Below are 18,861 nucleotides of genomic sequence, written 5' to 3' on the forward strand. Positions count from 1 at the left end.
TACATTTGTACCACGCTTTCACACTTATTTACAAAACACCTTCCATCATTTACCTCTCACAACCCCCTTCTTCAAGGAATGATGAGGCTCGAAAAGCAGTGGCGAGGCGCGTGCGTCCCCTGCCGTCACTCCGGCGCTCTGCAGCCTCGCGGGCGTGCTACCGCTCCCCACCCGGTCAAGAGCTTCAGAGGAGGCCGCCAGGCGAGTGCCCGCGCAAAGCTTCCTGGGAAATGCCTGGCCTACAAATCCCGGTACCCCCCGCGCAGCAGGACCGAAGCAGGGGGCGCTTTCTGTGGACTCTAAATCTTGTTTGTCAGTGCCACTGGATACTGCACGAGACCGATTCAGTATTCCCAAGAGGCTTTGGGGGAACATGATATCTCTTACGCCCGGTGCGCACGAACGGACTTTGCTTCCGCAGCTTCTTGGTCTTGCTGGTTGTGGCGAATCTGCCGTTGCGTCACGGTGGCTAGGCGCGCAGGCCCTCAACGGGAAGCTTGCAGAATCTGCTGCGGGAAGAACGCCCGGGTTTCTTGAGCATCTACAGTGATGGCGGCGACTGCCCCCAGTGCGGGGGGCTCCGCGCCTGAGGCGGCGGGTTCCGACGAAGCCCCGCTACAGTACAGCCTTCTTCTGCAATACCTGGTGGGCGACAAGCGTCAGCCCCGGCTTCTGGAGCCTAGTAGTTTGGGTGGGATCCCGAGCCCCACCAAGAGTGAGGAACAGAAGATGATCGAGAAGGCAATGGAAAGCTGCGCCTTCAAGGCAGCGCTGGCCTGCGTGGGAGGTGAGGCAAGATTGGGGGGCGGGGGGAGCATTGGGAGGCTGAGGGCTTGGACGGCAGAGGAGTCCTCTGCCAAGAAGACCACGCGCCTGGGAGGCGAGGAGCCTGTGGACCTCGACCTTGACTACACCCCTGCCTCGATCCATGAACTCGAGTAAACCCACTCTAAGCCCTGAGGTTAGTTTTCGCCTCTGGAAATTGGATCAGAGAATCGGTACTGTTCTGGCCGGCGCCTGGAGGTTGGTTATAAAATGGTTGGCTTCGTTCATTCATTCGTTGATTCGCTTTTAAATAAGGATTCTTTCAACAAATTGTCATAAGCAACTATCTCATGCTTGGTAGTGGAGGGACAGGGGGAGACAAGACAAGAGCCTGGTTCTCATGAAGCTAACATTTTAATATATAGAGAAACAAGAATGTTGAGAACGAACCTGGCAAGAGAGTACTGCAGACAAACGGGAACAGCAAATGCAAAGGGTCTGGTAGGAACCAGTCTGAAGTCTGAAAAACGGAAAGGCCATTGACGCCAATGTGATTAGATGGCGGTGAACAAGGGGGAAAGACGTCTGGCGTTGGCCCTTTTCTTTTTTCCCTTTTTTTTTTTTTCTTTTTTAAACCTTTTGAGGATTTGAGAATGTATGGGGTGCCTCTTGTAAAAAGGTTGGCCACATCTGCAGAGGAGTTGAAATCTCATTGAGAATGAAAGACAATCCAGAAACAAATATGGCGAGAGTTGCAGATGTAAAGTATAGTTGAAAGCAAAGAGAGGGGTTTTGTTTTGTTTTGTTTTGTTTTGTTTTTGGTTTGGGGAAGGCTACATGAGGAGGTGAGATTGCAGCTGTTATTAAAGGATTGAGAGAATGGGAGTAGACTAAGAGGAAGAGAAATGTCCTTTCAAGTTGCAAGTGGGGTTGAGTATTTGGGCGTTTTGCCTATAGGCATTAGGGCGGTAATTGATGAACTTGATGACCCAGCACTGAATGTAGTGAAGGAAAGTCTGGTGCTTGGGGAGACCATATAGGGAATTGGCTAAAGTGAAGCTCTGTGAGGCCTGGCCTCGGTCTTTGTTCATCATTGTGCCTGACTCTAATACATCACTTGCATATTTGTTGAAATGATGAATAAGTCTTTGTAGTGCTCCAGGGTGGAAGTGATAAAGGCCCTAGATTAGGATGGTAATTGTGAACGTAGGGTTGTAGAGGAAAGCAAAGAGGCAGTCAGAAATGCCCTTGAGGGGGAGCCTGGGTGGCTCAGTAGGTTAAGCAGCTGGCTCTTGGTTTGAGCTTGGGTCATGATCTCACGGTTTGTGGGATCAAGCCCCAGATGGGGCTCTGCGCTCACAGCACAGGGCCAGCTTGGGATTCTCTCTCTCCCACTCTGTCTGCCCCTCCCCTGCTCTTGCACACTTACGTGCACTCTCTCTCTCAAATAAATAAACTTTAAAAAAAAAATACCCTTGAGGTTTGAAGTGAGAGTGACTGGAAAGAAGGAGCCATAAGTAAGAAAGTCTGGACGGGAGATGCCCATGATTTCATTAAACATTGACCTTGATGTGATGAGAGGACATGTATATGGAAATGCCCAGCAGGCTCAGGAAGGCTCAGGGAGATGTAGGATTTACCACTTGGCAGCTTTGTGACCTTAGGGAAGTTACTCCCTGAGCCTCAGTTGCTTCAGCTACAGAATGGAGAGGATAATAGTATGTACCTCATGGGACTATCGTGGAGAATAAATGAAGCTGTGACTATAAAGTGTCAGAGTACTTGGCACATGGTACTCAGTGACAGTTATGAATGTCACCATTGTCACGGGAGTGGTATGCAAAGTTAACAGCTGAATGTCTGAGTATAGACAGAATGAAAGGTTAAAGATTGAATCTTGAGGAATTTTAGACAATGAAAGGAGGAAGAAATCCAAAGGGAGACCAAGAAGAAGCTGTCAGCAAGGTAGTTCTTAGCTTGTGTGATGTGGAAACCAGGTAAGTGGAGAGCTTGAGTGGCAAGGTGGAGTGAGGGGGCAGCAGGGAGCATCCTCTTTGCTGGTGGCCATCCAAAATGTGCTATTCGAGTAGGACCTCATTACAGTAACCCAGAAAACATGCCAAAGAAATCTTCATCTCTGTTTGTTTTTAGGATTTGTATTGGGAGGTGCATTTGGGGTATTCACTGCCGGCATTGATACCAATGTGGGCTTTGACCCTAAGGATCCTTACCGTACGCCGACAGCGAAAGAAGTTCTTAAAGACATGGGGCAGAGAGGGATGTCCTACGCCAAAAATTTTGCCATTGTGGGCGCCATGTTTTCTTGCACCGAGTGCTTGGTAGAATCTGTAAGTGTCTCTGCCTTCTGAGAAAGCCTTGCCTGTGCCATGTTATGACTTCTAAAGAGAAATGCTCTGAATGTTAATTAGAAAGCAGATCAGAAATGTCTGGTACTCTTAGCGAGTATGGACCATTAGTCCATAATGTAAACTTCTTGTGCATTTATGATTTGGGCTTGCGTTATTTTTTACTTCTTTTTGTAAGCTAATGATTTTATTTTTTTAAGTTTTTAAAATTCTAGTTAGTTAACATACAACGTAATATTAGTTTCAGGTGTACAATGTAGTGATTCAACAATTCCATACAACATGGGGCTCAAACTCACGACCCTGAGGTCAATATTCACACTGAGCCAGCCAGGCACCCTAACAGTTCTATTTTTAACTTTCTGAGGAAACTCCATACCCTTTTCCAGAGTGTCTGCACCAGTTTGCATTCCCACCAACAGTGCAAGGGAGTTCCCCTTTCTCCATGTCCTCACTAGTACCTGTGGTTTCTTGTGTTGTAGATTTTAGCCATTCTGACAGGTGAGAGGTGATACCTCGTTTAGTTTTGATTTGCATTTCCCTGATGAATGATGTTGAGCATCTTTTCATGTCTCTGTTAGAAGTTGGTTAGGTGGGCCTGGGTGGCCTAGTTGGTTAAGTTTCCGACTTGGCTTCCACTGAGGTCATGATCTCACAGTTCATGGGATCAAGCTCTGCATTGGGCTCTGTGCTGGTAGTGCGGAGCCTGCTTGGGATTCTCTGTCTCCCTCTCTGCCCCTCCCCCACTTGCACTGTCTCTCTTTCCAAATTAATTAATTAAAAAAAAAAGTTGGTTAATGATTTTATTTAAAAAAAATTTTTTTTTAATTTATTTTTGAGACAAAGAGAAAGCACAAGCTGGGGAGGAGCAGAGAAAGAGGGAGACAGGAACTGAAACAGGCTCCATGCTGATAGCACAGAGCCCGATGTGGGGCTCAAACCCATGAGCTGTGAAATCATGACCCAAGCAAAAATCAGAAGCTTAGCCAACTGAGCCACCCAGGTTCCCCTAATGATTTTATTTTTTAAATTAAAAAAAATTTTTTTATAATGTTTTTATTTATTTTTGACAGAGAGAATGAGAGACAGAGCATGAGCCAGGGAGGAGCAGAGAGAGAAGGAGACAGAATCTGAAGCAGGCTTCAGCCTCCAGGCTCAGATGTCAGCACAGAGTCTGATGCGGGGCTCAAACTCACGAACTGTGAGATCATGACCTGAGCCGAAGTCAGACACTTAACTGACTGAGCCACTCAGGCACCCCTAAGTTGTTTTTTTAATTAATTTATTTTTGAGAGAGAGAGAGTGTGAGAGAGGGAGGCATAGAGAAAGAGAATCCCAAGATTGAGATGCTGGGCTCAGTCTCACGAACTGTGAGATGATGACCTGACCCCAAATCAAGAGTCCAATGCTTAACCAGTTGAGCCACCCAGGCACCCCAGAGGTTGGTTAATGATTTTAACCATGGGACTTATTGGAGAACCAAAGAGATTTTGATTACTTGTCAAATTGTACGCTTGGTTTCTGCACTCTGATACCACCTTCAGGAAGCATCCAAGAACACATTCAAATTAGGAACTATACTTTCGAAAGCAAAGAAGATTAGGTTTCCTTTGGGGAGGGACTAATTTAGCCAGCTAGAAACGCTGTGTTTTTTCCCCCTTAATCATCTTGTCTGGCTTGTGTCTTTGGCTCTAAACTGCACTTCTCCACCCACAGTACCGGGGAAAATCAGATTGGAAGAACAGTGTCATTAGTGGCTGCATCACTGGAGGAGCCATTGGTTTCAGAGGTTAGTAAACAACTCTCACATGGTTTTCTTTGTGGCTTCGGACAACATGCTGTAGTTAACATTTCCAAATGTATGAGTGTTTCAGGGACAGCCCAAGGCATATGTGGACACTTGATATTCTTCCCTCTGAGAAGTAAATCACATTTACTTTTGTATTAACTTCATTTTGGAAACTTCTAGTGTCTAGATCAGGATTTTTCATCTTTGGCACTATTGACATTTTGGACACGTAAATCTTTGCTGGAGGGAGAGTAGGGCTGTCCTTTGCATTGTAGGATGTTTAGCAGTAACCCTGGTCTCTACCCACTAGATGCTAGTAGCATCCCTTAGTTGATCACTGAAAGTGTCTCTAGACATTGCCAGATTTTCCCCAGGGGACAAAATCACCCATGGCTGAGAATCACAGAAGGATCTAGATTTTAGAACTGGGCTCACATTGAAAAGATGGGAAGAACTTCCTCCCAGTAATTCCTGGAATGTGTTGCTCTGCAGGATAAGTACGGAAGCATGGCTAGGTCTCACTCAGCTCCCGAGAGCCCACTTATTCCAAACGGCAGGCCGTGCTGAACTCGGAGCTCTGTGCATTTCAAGTAGCTAAGACATTTTTGTTAATACTGTACAACTGTCAGTTTTAATATTGTATGTAAGTTATACAGTCATGTCTTTTCATGTTGAAGATTCTTAGACTCCTACCCATGGAAAGCCAAATGTCAGGTTGTCAGCCATAAACAACAAAGAAACCAGTCCCCTGCACTTCTCCCTGTTGGCGTGCCCGTCAAGAGTGTGATATGGGGTGTCAGTGTCTGGACTCTGCACAGTGTCCATTGCTGGGCCACTCTCCCCTCTGCCGTGCCCTGATTTACCCAAATAGCCTGTTTTCTCATTCTCTGAGAGGCAGGATGATTTGCTGTCCTTAAAAGCTGCTTTTGCTCCTCTGACAGCCATTTGTGATTTATAGAGTAGCTTTTCCTCTGGTCTTCCCATCGCTCTGCTTTGTCAGGGACTCTGAGAAGCCTGGCTCCCTCTGGGACTGCTTTGATCACCTTCCCAAGAATTTATTTCATAAACAAATCAGGGTAACAGGCTGTGTGCTTTCACTTGCTTCCAAGGGCTGGTTCTCTTAACCAGTTTCCTGCCTGTGAGGGGCTATTTCATGAAGCTGCAAATAGTAATTCTTCGGAGAAAAGCCAAATGCACACTTATATAAAGCACACTAGAGTAGATTGTATACACAGCTCGTTGAAGTCTTGTGGATCTGATGGGTTTGTTGAATGACTTCAAATGCTTCCACGGGTTTCTGCATTCATGGGGCAGGCAGACTCCTGAATGCGGCCTGTGTTCGTCACTACACGTAACGCCATTTCTGTTTGCTTTGCAGCGGGCTTAAAGGCCGGGGTCATTGGTTGTGGAGGTTTTGCTGCTTTCTCTGCTGCGATTGATTATTACCTACGGTGAGAGTTATTGCCTCCAGGGAAGGACAGTGCCAGCCCAAGATTAGAGCTGTTCCGTGGAGGGCAGTTTCTGTACCACTCTGAGGCACTTGCTTCCGAGACCGAAGACCTTTGTTTTCCCTCGTGTAGTTGGTGTGGTGACGGAGCCACCTGGCTGCTTTCTGCCCCCAGCCTCTGAGTGGCCATACTGTCTGCTCCTGGGTTCTAGCCACGCCTAGTGGGGGATGTGCCATGGCAGCCTCTCTCTCTCGGGCAGATCAGGAGTCAGTGTGTTGACTTGTAGGAATTGAGCTCCCCAAAGCTCAGTCCTGACCACAGCTGGCCCTCTGGTTGTTTGGTGCTGGGAACAGAGGCGACTGGACGTACACCAGGAAGTTCGGAGCTCCAGGCAGTCATCCATCTCACACGAGGGCAGGGCACAGCGAATTTACACCTTCTCTCCCATTTTGTCATTATGTTTAGTGTTGTCTTTGTTTAAAAAAATTATATTACAGTTTAAAAGGTTGGTTAGTTTTGGGGCGGCGGAGGGGGGATAATGACAGAGTGAGTCTTTGGTTCTGCCCCTGGAGCCGGAGCTGTCTTGTCCCCTCCTCTTCCACTTCCCATTATAAATAATAAAAGCCGTTCAAACCATAAAATAAATGAATAAATAAAAGGTGGTTTATTTTTATTTTCAAATTTCACAATTCCCAAAAATGGTGCCAGGTAGCCCAGAGGTTGAGAAAGCGCCTGAGCGTCTGGGTACATTTGATTCTCAGGGTTTGCAGAGGAGTGTTTTCTGAGTTTGTTACTTCAGCCAGGGCCTGCCCTCCAGGAAGCCCAGCCTAGCCGTGGCCCAGGATGCATCAGAATTCCACGCTTAAGCCCTGGCCTCTTCTAAAAACCCCATAGGCCGCCTGGTGGGAAGGCCAGCAGTCCGAGCCATGTTGGTTTTAGGCTCTGACCGCTGGACCAGGCCCAGCTCAAGGACACAACGTGCGCAGGGTCCCGCTGTGGTCCTGCTAAGTCACAGCAGCTGCTGGTGAAGATCGGCTGTTCACCACTACGCTCATTCTCTGGTATCAGGGTTTTTTGGGTTTGTGTATATGTATTTTAACATCTTAGTGTTTTTTATTTGATCTAGTGGCCTTTTTCTGACAACAGAAGCTCATCCTAATTGTGTGCCCTGGGGCAAAAGAAAATAGGCTTTTGGTTGGGATCTGCCCTGAGACCTTCTTTACTCCGGTGCTTCAGTGATAACATGAAGGTGATGAGCTCAGGCTCTGCCACTTGGGGGCAGGCAGGTAGGCTTTGCGGGGCTGTATAATTCCAGCCGCCTTCAGCCAGCAGTAATGCCTCCTGTTTTCAACTGCACGCTAACTTCTTCATCTTTTCTTTTTTCTTTGCTTTCTTTCCCCCCTTCTGCTGTCTTCTAGCTCACCCACCCTTAACCAGAATTCACTCAGCTGATGTGTCCAGATGCCCCAAGTGTGAGTGTGTACATGAGTGATAATGTCCAACTCAGTTGGCAACACCTTCCTCTGGCTATGCATGCTGTTTCCTTTGCAATGAGTGTGAGCCAACGCATTCCTGTCCTTATGTGGTGAATTCTATATAATATCCCGTCCAGTCTCACAGGTGTGAGACTTCATTGCCCCTAGGCCAGCTGGAGTATCCTCAGAGGTCTGGGAACAAAAGAGTGTTTCCTATACAGTCCCTAAATATGTCACCTATAAGCACTTTGAGAGCAAGAACAGACACTCCTACCTGGCAGCTGTGATACCTGGCATCTTCTACCAGCCGGTCCAGAAAGTAGGGTCAGATACGCCAAATGAGGACAAGAAATGCTGCTTTCATGACCGCCTTGGACAGATGAGCCCTAGGCTGTCAGTAGCCATCACTTCAATAAGCCAAGCATTGTCCACATTGACTATTCAATCAAGAAAGGAGATGAATAGTTTCCTGTTTTAGATGGCTAAGGAGTCAGTATGAGCTCATAAACCAAACACCAATTTTCAGAGACATCTGTTCCTGATCTCCAGAATAAACATAGTGTCCAATGGCTTAGGCTGGTAGGAACCTATATTAACCCCACTGGCTCTCCTAAAGGGGGACGGGGCCCCCTAGAGGATCCAGCCTCTCCAACAATCAGACTAGGCCAAAAGGCTGCCCCAAAGACGCCCACTTCCAAGGAAAATGTAGAGAAGAGTTTACATAAAATAAGAAAACTCCCCTGGGATGGACAACTTTCTGCCATCTATTGGAGGTACACTGATGTCCAGGTTGTTGGGGCCTTTGTCCTTCATGAAAGGAATTGGTTAGTGACTGACCTGAGACCTCTGTGAAGCACACAGAGGGGGCTGGGCTCACCTCCCCCCAAGGTGCCACAGTCCCTGTAGGCTGAAGAGGAGCTCAAGGGAAGTTGACTAGGTGCACAGATTCCTGGGAGCTCCCATCTGGATGCAGCTGGAGGAGTTAAAATGTTTAGATTGGTGGTCTTCCCTGGACTACTGAGTATACAAATGTCCACACCACAGGGCTGGGTTGTGTGCAAATGTTGGGGCTTTGCATTTTTTTTATTAACATTTTCCTCTCACGTGGTTTACATCAATTTATAATAATCTACATAGGTTGAAACAGAACATAGACCAAAAAAAATATATCCTTACCAACTTAAAGTGAAATATTAATGAAGGTTCCCATCCTACCTGTATCAGCAAAAACTGGCCGCCCACAGCCATTGCCAGCAGGGATGGGCGTACTGGGATTCCTGCAGCCTGTCAGCTGGGCTCCTGTTGGCACAGCCTGCCCGGCTGGGCACAGTGGCTGGGGATTCTGGGCTGCACGGTCCCTGACTCTCAGGAGAACCCATGGGCTGCTTCCTTGATGCAACTTAGTCCATGTCTGGTACCTGCCCCTCCCCACCCTGGGGGTGGAATTTATAAATATTCTGAGCCTTTTGCATTCCTCAGCCCCTGCAGCCTTCCTCCGGTTCTCAAGTTGCTTAAGCAAGTTTGGGGGGTGTGGTGGCTACCTGATGCTGAGAAGCAAATGTCTCTTGTTTCAGGGAACTGGGAGGCACCCATTTTTTGGCTGTAACTAGCTCTAACTGGTCCTCCAGTTCATTACCATTAATTAATGGCTTTTGGAAGCAGAAGCCACCAACTCCTGAGTGCAGAGACTCCTGGGATGGTCACAAGCTGGGATCTTTAGACTCAAATGGTGTTCTTTCTCCATCTCTTGTCCCAGGGAGCAGGGCTCCTCGCTGAACCGCTAACCGGCAGCTATGTATTTCCCTCCTGTTAGGCATTTCTTTCCTCTGATGTGCACAGAATGTGTACCGTTCTGCCCAAGATTGGGCAACAGGTGTAAACAAGATCAGAAAGGGCCCTCCCTGCCTCTCACTGAGCAAACGTTCTACCTTTAAGTCCAGCAAACCCTTCTTTAAAACTCCGCCCTGAGCACAATCTAAGGGAACCGTTCTCTACTTCTCTGCCACATGGAGCCAGAGAGCCGTGTACTACAGCTCAAGCCTAGGAGTGTTCTCCGAAGCCACCTGCCACATGCCGGCAGCTACTGCTCAGGTGGGAGGAGATACCTCTCAGTCCTTTCAGTGTGGAGAAAGGGGTCTCCGAGCCGGGAACAGAACCTGCTGATCCTCTGCTCTGGGCAAGAGTGTCAACAATGAAAGTCCCCAGCAAATCCCAGTCCCAAAAGAGGCAGCTGCCCATGACTCCTCATTCCTCCCCACTTCTGGAGTTGCCTAGAGTTCACCCAAAAGGCTGCATCTAGAAGCTGTGGGTGGGGAGGGAGGCAGCACCAGGATGACTGGCTACTGCTGGACCTGGACCCTGCCTGTGTTTCCTAGGCCCTGGGGGACACACGGCCTCGGGGGCTGCCCTGTGGCAGTGCTTGGCTGTGGAGGATGTGTAAAATCTAAGGCAAAGGTACCGCAAGGTACGAGAGGCGCCAGGAAGGACTGCCTCCTGGATGGAGCCTGCGTGTTTCTAGATACCTGCTTCAGCCATATTAGTTGCCCCCCTAGAGACCTGGCTCCACTACAAAAGCCACTATAATTCCTTGTTGCTGAGAGCCACTTCCCCCCAACTCGGGGCACCTGGTGCTACATGGCACCCCTCCGAATGTTCAACCTGTCTTGTTTCCTCAGCGGCCCGCCTCCCGCCTCCCCTGATTCCTGACCCTCCGGCTCTCTTAATATTGGGTCACTTCTGAGTCTCTACGCTCAAAGGAAATAGAACACCAGGGGAAAAGGAACTGAAAAGCAGAAGAAACAGTGAAAGATGCCTCAGTGAAAGTAGGCAGGAGACAGAACAGATAAACCCCAGAAATGGAGATTGTCAGGTGGAAAATTCCAGAAATCTGCTCTCCAGCTCTGTGCTAAGCTGAGGATTAGTGTGAGTCTGTCCCCTTGTCCAACATTTGCACAGGCAGCAAGGCAAAGCAGGTGTGCTTCCACAGGTAGAGGACAAGGAAAAGGCTGGGGGCGGGGGGCAGCAAGCGGCAGCCTTTGACAAGCCACCACCGCCACCGCCACCCGGGGTCTCCTCAACTTTCAAAGTGATGGAGCAAAAACCAAGGCTGCACATGCATGTGGGCAGGCTGGGAGGAAGTAGAGGGTGGAGGAAACCCGAGGAGAGGCTGCCAGGAGACTGCAATCTGGGAGCAGGGCCAAGAGAGGATAAGCTGGCAGTGGTTACAGAGCGCAAAATAAAAGCCCTTGGACTGGACTCAGGAGGAAAGAAAGTGTTGGAGGAAATGAAAGAACAAAGCAGGCTGTCTGTATGGCCATACTGGGTCGGTCACTACCATTTCTGCATGACAAATAGACATAAAACAATTCCTGAACAGCACGGGGCATTAGACACAACTAGAGGTACAGAGGGCGGGGCCCGGGGCATGGTGGTGAGGCTGGGGGCTGGGTCAGCTGGCTTTGTACAAGGTGGCACGAAAGATGCACATATTCCAGTTCTTGGAAATCTGTGTCCCTTGGAGTCTGGAGTGCTGGGTTTGGGAGTTTTCTATTGTAGTCTTTCAAGTCTGTGTTGGGTCCCCCGGCTGGAGGGGCTGGCTCGGGCCGCCCCCACAGCTGATCCCACCTTGGGCTACACATCGGTAGAGAAGTACAGTGTGTTCCGCTTCAGTTCTGCGAAGGAAATGGGGGGGTGCTGCAGGTAGTAGAGGAGGACCTGGACCTGTGGGGGGACAGGGAAGACTCAGGCTGGGTCCCCGTCCTCCCAGCCTTCTGATCTGTTGAGAAGAAACGGTCCCTCCTCTGTGCCGCTCCCCTCCCTGCCCTCAGGCCGCTTGGCCTCCCTGGAAGCCCAGCTGTGCCTGCCTATTGGCAGCAGCAGAGGGCACTGCAGGACAGAGGGTCAGGGAGCCTGGGGCCACTTCCCCAACCTCAGTCAGAAGCTTCCAACCTGCTCCAGAGGTTGGCTTTGGCTGGGCAGCCCTGTCTCCAGACTGGACTCTGCCCTGAATCTTGTAGGGATTCCAGGGAAGCTTCCGACCCTAGAAGCAATCCTAGAGCTTCCACACATGAGGACAAGACCCCTGGATGTTTCCTGTGCCCCTGAGCCTGTCTGGGCCCCTGGTCTAGGCTCAGCCTTTTTTTTTGTCATGCTGGTCCCAAGCCCTGCCTCCCTGGTGACATTCCGCAGACCACCTACCCCGCTGCTAAGGAGGGAAGGGGTGTGGGACTCTGAGCTGTTCTCCCCGCCCCCCCAGGGGAAGCTTGTCACCCGCCTCTACCATTCCAGTTCTGGGCGGTGCTGGCGGTACCTGTGCCATGACATCATGGGACCAGATGTCTGCAGCCGACGTGAGGTGTGCTTTGCTCTCCACTTCTGAGGGTCTCAGTAACGTGGGGCCAAACACAGTAGCCAGGTTGTGAAGGGACATTTTGTTGATGGGTTCCTTCTCAGCAACCCTGAAAGGGTTGGGGCAGGGGAGAAAAAAGAAGTCATTTCTCAGCAGCTGCTCAGAGCCCCAGACCGTTGGCCCGAGCTAGAACTGGAGGGATTCCCAGAAGGTGGGTACTAGCCTCCCTCTCCTAAGGGTGGGGACCTCTTGGGATGGAGGGACTAAGCCAATGGACCAAGTCTCCAGCTATGTCCCTGCACATTCCTGTATTAGATTCTAGCTTGTGGGCCACCCCTTGATGGTAAACTGCCAGAGCCAGAGGGCCTACCCCAACTCCCTTGATGACATTACAGATTCAAGAACTTTATAGTAACTCATACTCCTCACGGTCCTTTGGGCAGGAACTATCATCATCTCCAGCATACAGATGAAGAAACCAAAGGGCAGAGGGGTTAAGTGACTTGCCTGAGGTCACACGGCTAGTAAGTGGTAGAGCTGGGATGTGACCCCGCGCAGTCTGCCTCCAGAGCCAGTGCTCCTCACCACTCTGTGCTCTACCTGTGATCGGTGAGGCTGGAGTGCATGGCCCAGAGGAAGAGCCACAGTGTGTGGGGCAGTGGCAGGGGCCAGAGGTAGGGAGCCAGTGCTCCGGCAGCAGTCACTCACTAGACCTGAGGTTCTTTGGCTGTGCTGTGGCAAGAACCCCCCTAATCCCAGACGGAGCCCAGGGGCTCTCCTCCCATGCCTTTCCAGAAGGGTCTTCCTCATGGGACCCCGGAGTTGCCTCCCTTTGATCGTTCTCTGCCTCTCTTGCATAAGAGGCCTCATGCTCTGTGGAAACTTCCCCTGAGTGGCAGCAGGGGCTGCCACCCGTGGTACTGGCAGACCCAGTACCACCCAACGCATCAAAGAGGCGCTGGGCCTCCCTCCCTGAGCAGTGCCTCCTCCCAGCTCCCAACTATACCATCATTCCCAGCCTCTGGGCAAGAGCCACAATGCACATGCTGACTGCTTTGGAAACGGGCAGACAAACACTGCCATGCCAGGAGGCAGCTGTGCGGCTGGCCCAGCCCCCTCAACACACACACACACACACACACACACACACACACACACACACACACACCAGCCAGGGGCCCAGATGTGGGAACAGACTGTGCCCAGTTCCCAGGGTGGAAAACCTAATGAATTTTCCCTTCCCACTCCTCCTCTGTGTGTCCTCCCCACAGTGCTCGCCAAACTATGGGAACTGGTTGGGGCTTCGGTCCTGGCCAAACCAGAGGGAAAATGTCTCATAATGGGAAAAACAAGACAGCAGCCCCAGGCGTTTCCAGGTCTCTGCTGGCCCTCCAGAGCTGGCCTGGCTGAGCTGCAGCCCGGAGCCTGGGCCTGAGGGCTAGAGCTGAGTTCAGGGAGGAGCCGGCCCTCGGCATGGCCCCAACTCAGGAGCTCCCTGGTCCTGGGTGACAAACAGATTTAAAGGACACCAGGACACTTTTTGTCCCCACTTACACCTGGACCAGTGCTGGGCTCAAAGGCGAATGGCGGGGACACCGTGAGGGCTGGTTTCAGTTCGGAACTTTGCAAGCATCAACTTCAGCAGCTCCCGGTTAGAGCTGACTACAGAAAGGGCGGGGGAGACGGTGGGGGTGGGGTGGGGGCGGAACTTAGTTTAGGATTGGGGACGTGCATTCTAAGGACAGAGTTGTTGCTAACCCCAAGCAAATCCCTGTGGACTGGGGCTCGGTTTCCCTGTTAGGTGAGGTGTGGGTCAAGACCAGTGGATTTCAAACTTTTTTGACTGTGACCCACAACAAACACACTTTACATCCGAACCCAGAACACGTGACCGCGTGTAACCGAACAGAACCACAACATGCACGCTTACTGCCCACAGCGTGCCCTATGCTGTCTGTTCCATTCCATTTAAAAAATGTTATGGTGACTGAATGACCACTAACTGCAAAATCCATCTACAGTCCCTGGCTCTGACCCTGCCTTTCTAAGCAGTCTATGGCCCATACCTGAGGTCACTATTAGGACCCAAGTATTTCTCAAAACAGAAGAATTTGAGGGCAAGAGTTTGAAAAGCAAACCCTCACCCTGTTAGGGATGGCCCAGCAGAGGCCAGCGCCCATGAGGAAGAGCTGAGAAAGGTGGTCTCCCCCAGTAGATGTGTCCTCCCCAGCAGGGGCCTGCCCTGGGCTCCCTGCTCCCTCCCCCAATTGGGCCCCTGCTCATTACCTTTTCAAGTGTTCCAGCAAGAAGAGGAAGGTGATGAGGTTGGGGTCGGGCAGGGTGCGGAGCAGGTGCATCATGCAGTTTTCCTTGGCAGCAGGGTCTGACAGGGCTGGGGGGAAAGCAGGGCGAGGCTGGAGCTCAGCTCCCAGGCGGGCAGGCCCGAGCCAGCGCCCCCATGGTCAGGAGGCTATGGGACCCTGAGGGAGAGCCTGGGATGCTGTGCTCCCCTGAGGGGAGCAGACCCTGTAGGAAAGGAAGGGCCTGGTATCTTCCCAAGGGTGGGCTATTAACAGCTAGTTCCTACAGAAGCCCCCACCCATGACCTGTAACTCAGTCAGGAGGTAGGCTGGTGGGGAGCAGGCACCCTTCCTCCCCTTACCACATGGGCCTCTACGGCTCTTGCCATTCCCCATGCCTGATCTAGAAGGCTAAGTTTAAAGAATGATGATACTGGCACGAATGTTTCCTCTCTTTCAACTGCCTCTGATGCTAGAGCACGGCAGTGAACAGCCTTCCCTTCCGTGGGGCTCTTCACTTCCTGCCATGGCTGAAGCCCTGATCTGCTCCTGAAGGATGCAGGAGGGAGGAGGCAGGAGGGAGGAGGGAAGAGTGAGGAGGTAGGAGGGAGGAATCAGGAGGCAGGAGGGAAGAGTGAGGGAGAAGGCAGGAGGGATGCTCCCAGGCCTGGATTCGCCTGGGTGGGTGGAGGCTGGAGCCCTGCTGGCTGAGGCCCTCAGCCTCCACCCACCCATGGCATCAGTGAGAGCGAGGGAGTGCTCCTCTGGAAGGCTGGGTTCCAGCCATCTCAAGTGCACTCCAGCCAGGCTTGTCCTTGGCTCTGGGATGCTGGCCCTGACCACCCACCTCAGGGCACATTTCCCCGGATGCCTGGCTTTCCAGCAAGGAGGTCAGTATTCAAGGAGGAAGCACAGAGGGCAGCCCACAGGGGCAAGAGGGGAGAGGGACAAGTGAGTGAGGGTCCACCTCTGGATCAGGCCCCAGCAGGTCACACCTCACCCTTTGGGCCACTCGGTCACGCAGCCCCAGAGCACTGGGCAGACCAACAAGCAAGGGAAGCCACGGATCTCTTGGTCCTCACTTTGCGGTCAGGGAAGTCTGGCTCAGCCCAGCCCTCGGGTCCCCCAGAACCTCACCGATGCCCTCCATGAAGGCTGGGTAAAGTCGGTCTGTGAGGAGGGGCTCGGGCAGCTCCCGGAAGTAGAGCTTGAGGGTGCCGGCGATGGCATTGATGTCCATGTCGCTCAGCATCAGTAGGATGTCCTTGTTATCTGCAGAGGAAGTGCGCAGTCAGGTCTGTGGTGGCCTGAGCCCCTCTCTTCCACATAGTCCTCAGCCGGGCGGGTGGGCCTGTTCTGTCCCACACAACACAGCCAGGGGAGCCCCCCACCCACTCTGTGTCTGCTCTGGTCTCCCCAGGAAGGGCAGGAATATAGGTAGTGCCCACAGGTGGTCTGTGACTCAGTCCCGGGGTGGGGGTAGGAGGGGAGCACAGTTCACCATCCAGAGTTTTGGAGCCACATTCACACCACATGTCAGACACCCTCTTTGGAATCTCCCCACTGCTAAGCCTCTCTCTGGAAGGCACTGCACATTTTTTACACCTAAAATCATGTTCTGACGAAGCCTCAGCTTCCAGGTTGCACAGAGGAGCCATGCCAGCACATCCCCAGCCCCTCACCCCAGGCTTCCTGAACACAGGCCCCACCTCAGCTCTCATGGAATCAGCACTGCCCGGCCAGTTCAGGTTTCCTGACTACTGCAGTGTGAACCAACAAAATGAAGGAAAGAAGAATCAGAAAGGTCAGGACCCACCACTGACGAGTTTACGGGGCTAGGGGAGCAATGCCCCTCCCAAAGGGTGCTCGGGGCTCTGGAGACAGCAAAGGGGGGCCCGGGCCAGCCAGTTCAGGCTTAAAGCCCTTTAGATTCCTTACAGCCCACCAGTCACCAGGGAGCTGGCAAGAAAGCCAGGAACACTGGAGTAAGAAAGATCCGAGTTTCAGTCAGGCTCAAAACCTACAAGCTGGGCGATCCCGAGCAAGCGACTTGGCCTCTCTGAGCCAAGGATCCCAATCCTCTTCCTCACCTATGGCAATGGATAACAGATTGGAGGGGAGGAGGATCACAAGAAAATACAGGTGGAGTCCTTGCTTTAGAGACTCAGAGATGACCCACCACGTGCCACATTGGACTGTGATTCACAGACCAAGGCTCCTCTGCCATCAGCTACTTGGGGCCTCTCTGTGGAGAAGGCTTCCAGTTCTTCTAGGCTCCCCTAGCAGGTGGCTGAGCCTCTCAGAGTGCCCTCTGCCCACCACTGCCCAGGTGGGGCCTACCAGACTCACTGGCATCAAAGACGGTCTTCAGCGCCTGGATGTCAGTGGCCACCCCTGATATCCGGTAGATGCCGACCTCCTCGATGCCCCTCTTCTCCACCTCCTCCACACACTGCCGCACGATGTAGGGCACCTTGGAGCGCTCCCGCCTGGTGGGGAGGGGAGGGGAGGGGGTGGTAGAGGGCCTCCCTGTGATGGCTATGGGTAGCCCCAACTTTGCACACCTTGGCCTTGGAGGGCACTAGCCTCTGGCGTCAGGGATGGGGCCCAAGAAAGGGCTAAGAGGCTGTGCCACCCACACCCCACCCAGCCAGCCCGAGGCCTGCCTGCTGAGGGACGGCAAGGGACAAAGGCAGGAGGAAGGCTTGGGAGAGAAGCCCAAAGACTCTGAGAAAAGAATGTTCCTTAGAGCACAGATCTCAGGTTCAAATGCTTACAGGGGACCAACAGGGAGTCCACTGAGGACTCAGGTCCTCAGGTCCTGGGAAGGGGAGACAGGAGGTGGTGGGCAGAAGGGCACGTCCCCCTTCCCGAGGGGCAGCCACCCCTTGGGAGTCCAGCCCGCTGCTGCCAAGCCTCAGTGGTCACAGCCTCTCGTTCATTACAAGAAGCTGACAGCCTGGGAGTCTCACAGACAATCTCCCAGTGCTCAAATGCTGGCTTGTTGATCTCTAAAGCACTGGGGAAGACGGAGATAGACCTCTGCGGGCCACTTTCGGCCTCCAAACTGGCCATCCACTGAGCTGGAGGGTGACTGACTAGGGGCTGACGGGGGCTGGCAGGGGCCCCGGGCACTCATGCCAGCACTCAATACGCCGGAGGCGGCACCTACTTAGTCACCACGCTGATCTTCACGCCGAAGACTCCAGTCTGCTTTTTGGACGGGGTCCTCTTTAGGCTCATATCTCGGCTGGTGAACTTCATGGAGAATTCCACTTTGATCTGGTTGGGGGTACGGCAGGCACAAGTCCCTCGGGGCATGAGTGCCTCCAGAATGCAGGGGTCCCCTCCCCGTGGGGCCACGTCCACCACCCAGGGCTCCCCGAAACACCTGCAGGGTGGGAGTGGGCAGGGTGCCGGCAGTGTAGGGGGGAATGGGCCGGGCTGAGGGGACAGGGGTAAGACGGCACCCTGGGGACAGCAGCCAGAGGCCCACCCATTGTGCAGACATTTCCTGTGTCTCTGGGCTCACCCCGTTCATCTCAATCACATCCGTGTGCCAGTTCTTGGTTTCTACAGTTTGTGGATCCAACTGCAGAGAAAGGAAGAAAGAGAACATGAGTGAGAGGGATGCAGATGGCAGCTCGGGGGCGAGCCAGAGCTCTCTGCTGGCCAGCAGCTGCTCATTCGAGGGCTACATGGTCAGGAAGGCAGAACTGGGGCCTGAGGCTTCTCTTGAAATCAACCCTTCAGGGAGGCTCCAGCCCCCGGCCCTCCTGTCTGTCCTGGCTAGTAAAGGACTCCCCTACTCCGTGACGGAGCCAGGACATACTGGTAGGCACTCTGGCCCATCACATCTCATTCGTTAGTCACTACCACTCTCTGAGATGGGTATTAACACCCCACTTCACAGATCAGAAACCGAGGCTTACAAACAATAGGCAGCTTATTCAACTACCAGGACTGGGGTGGACAGGAGGGTCTGTAGCCTGTGCACATGGAGGTGCTGAGTGGGAGGCGGGAGAGGTTAGGGGGTCCGTCTCAGGAGTCAGGCTGCCTGGGTCTGAATCCTGGCTCTGCTGCTTCCAGGTGTGTGACCTTGGGAAGTTTCAACCTTGGCTAAGCCATCAGTTCCCTGCAGCAGCCAGTAGCAGAACCTGTCTTGCCAGATTGTTGGGAAGACTGAGTGAGATAACAGTGGGTGGGCAGCTGGCCCCCAAGGAAGAAAACACTCCTGCAGGGGAACCCCCCAGATTGGGCTGGAGCCCCAGGAAGTGGGGGTAACCGGGGAGTCTCAGGGGCACCTAGGTGGCTCAGTCGGTTAAGCATCCAACTCTTGGTTCTGGCTCGGGTCATGATCTCACAGTTTT

At 52.3% G+C, this 18,861-nt stretch overlaps 2 protein-coding genes across 4 annotated transcripts in view; one reads left to right on the forward strand and one right to left on the reverse strand.

Moving 5' to 3' along the window:
- Positions 1 to 505: 505 nt before the first annotated feature.
- Positions 506 to 7,026, forward strand: TIMM22 (translocase of inner mitochondrial membrane 22). Its single transcript, XM_047080673.1, has 4 exons — positions 506 to 787; positions 2,917 to 3,113; positions 4,848 to 4,920; positions 6,299 to 7,026. Exons 1-4 carry the CDS (start codon positions 550 to 552, stop codon positions 6,373 to 6,375), a joined length of 585 nt encoding a protein of 194 aa, XP_046936629.1. The 5' UTR covers positions 506 to 549; the 3' UTR covers positions 6,376 to 7,026.
- A 1,868-nt stretch (positions 7,027 to 8,894) lies between these two features.
- ABR (ABR activator of RhoGEF and GTPase) overlaps positions 8,895 to 18,861 on the reverse strand; it is a 186,057-nt gene continuing 176,090 nt past the window's right edge. For all 3 annotated transcript variants that reach the window (XM_047080671.1, XM_047080670.1, XM_047080672.1), the window contains 7 exons: positions 18,024 to 18,083; positions 17,664 to 17,773; positions 16,841 to 16,980; positions 15,629 to 15,763; positions 14,478 to 14,583; positions 12,153 to 12,300; positions 8,895 to 11,563 (listed from right to left, as the gene is read on the reverse strand). In XM_047080671.1, coding sequence (XP_046936627.1) covers positions 11,474 to 11,563; positions 12,153 to 12,300; positions 14,478 to 14,583; positions 15,629 to 15,763; positions 16,841 to 16,980; positions 17,664 to 17,773; positions 18,024 to 18,083 — 789 coding nt within the window. In that variant the 3' untranslated portion in view covers positions 8,895 to 11,473. The remainder of the gene's footprint in view (positions 11,564 to 12,152; positions 12,301 to 14,477; positions 14,584 to 15,628; positions 15,764 to 16,840; positions 16,981 to 17,663; positions 17,774 to 18,023; positions 18,084 to 18,861) is intronic.

The sequence above is a fragment of the Lynx rufus genome, unplaced genomic scaffold, assembly GCF_022079265.1.
Source record: "Lynx rufus isolate CCGP_SWC_20201006 ecotype Redwood Valley unplaced genomic scaffold, mLynRuf1.p SCAF_18, whole genome shotgun sequence".
Lineage (NCBI taxonomy): Eukaryota > Metazoa > Chordata > Mammalia > Carnivora > Felidae > Lynx > Lynx rufus.

Bases quoted from the DNA above. Each gene is read 5' to 3' on its own strand.
- TIMM22 (XM_047080673.1), top strand. From the start codon at position 550: ATGGCGGCGACTGCCCCCAGTGCGGGGGGCTCCGCGCCTGAGGCGGCG. The intron at 3,114-4,847 runs GTAAGTGTCTCT...CTCCACCCACAG, and splicing joins CCGAGTGCTTGGTAGAATCT to TACCGGGGAAAATCAGATTG. The intron at 4,921-6,298 runs GTTAGTAAACAA...TTTGCTTTGCAG, and splicing joins AGGAGCCATTGGTTTCAGAG to CGGGCTTAAAGGCCGGGGTC.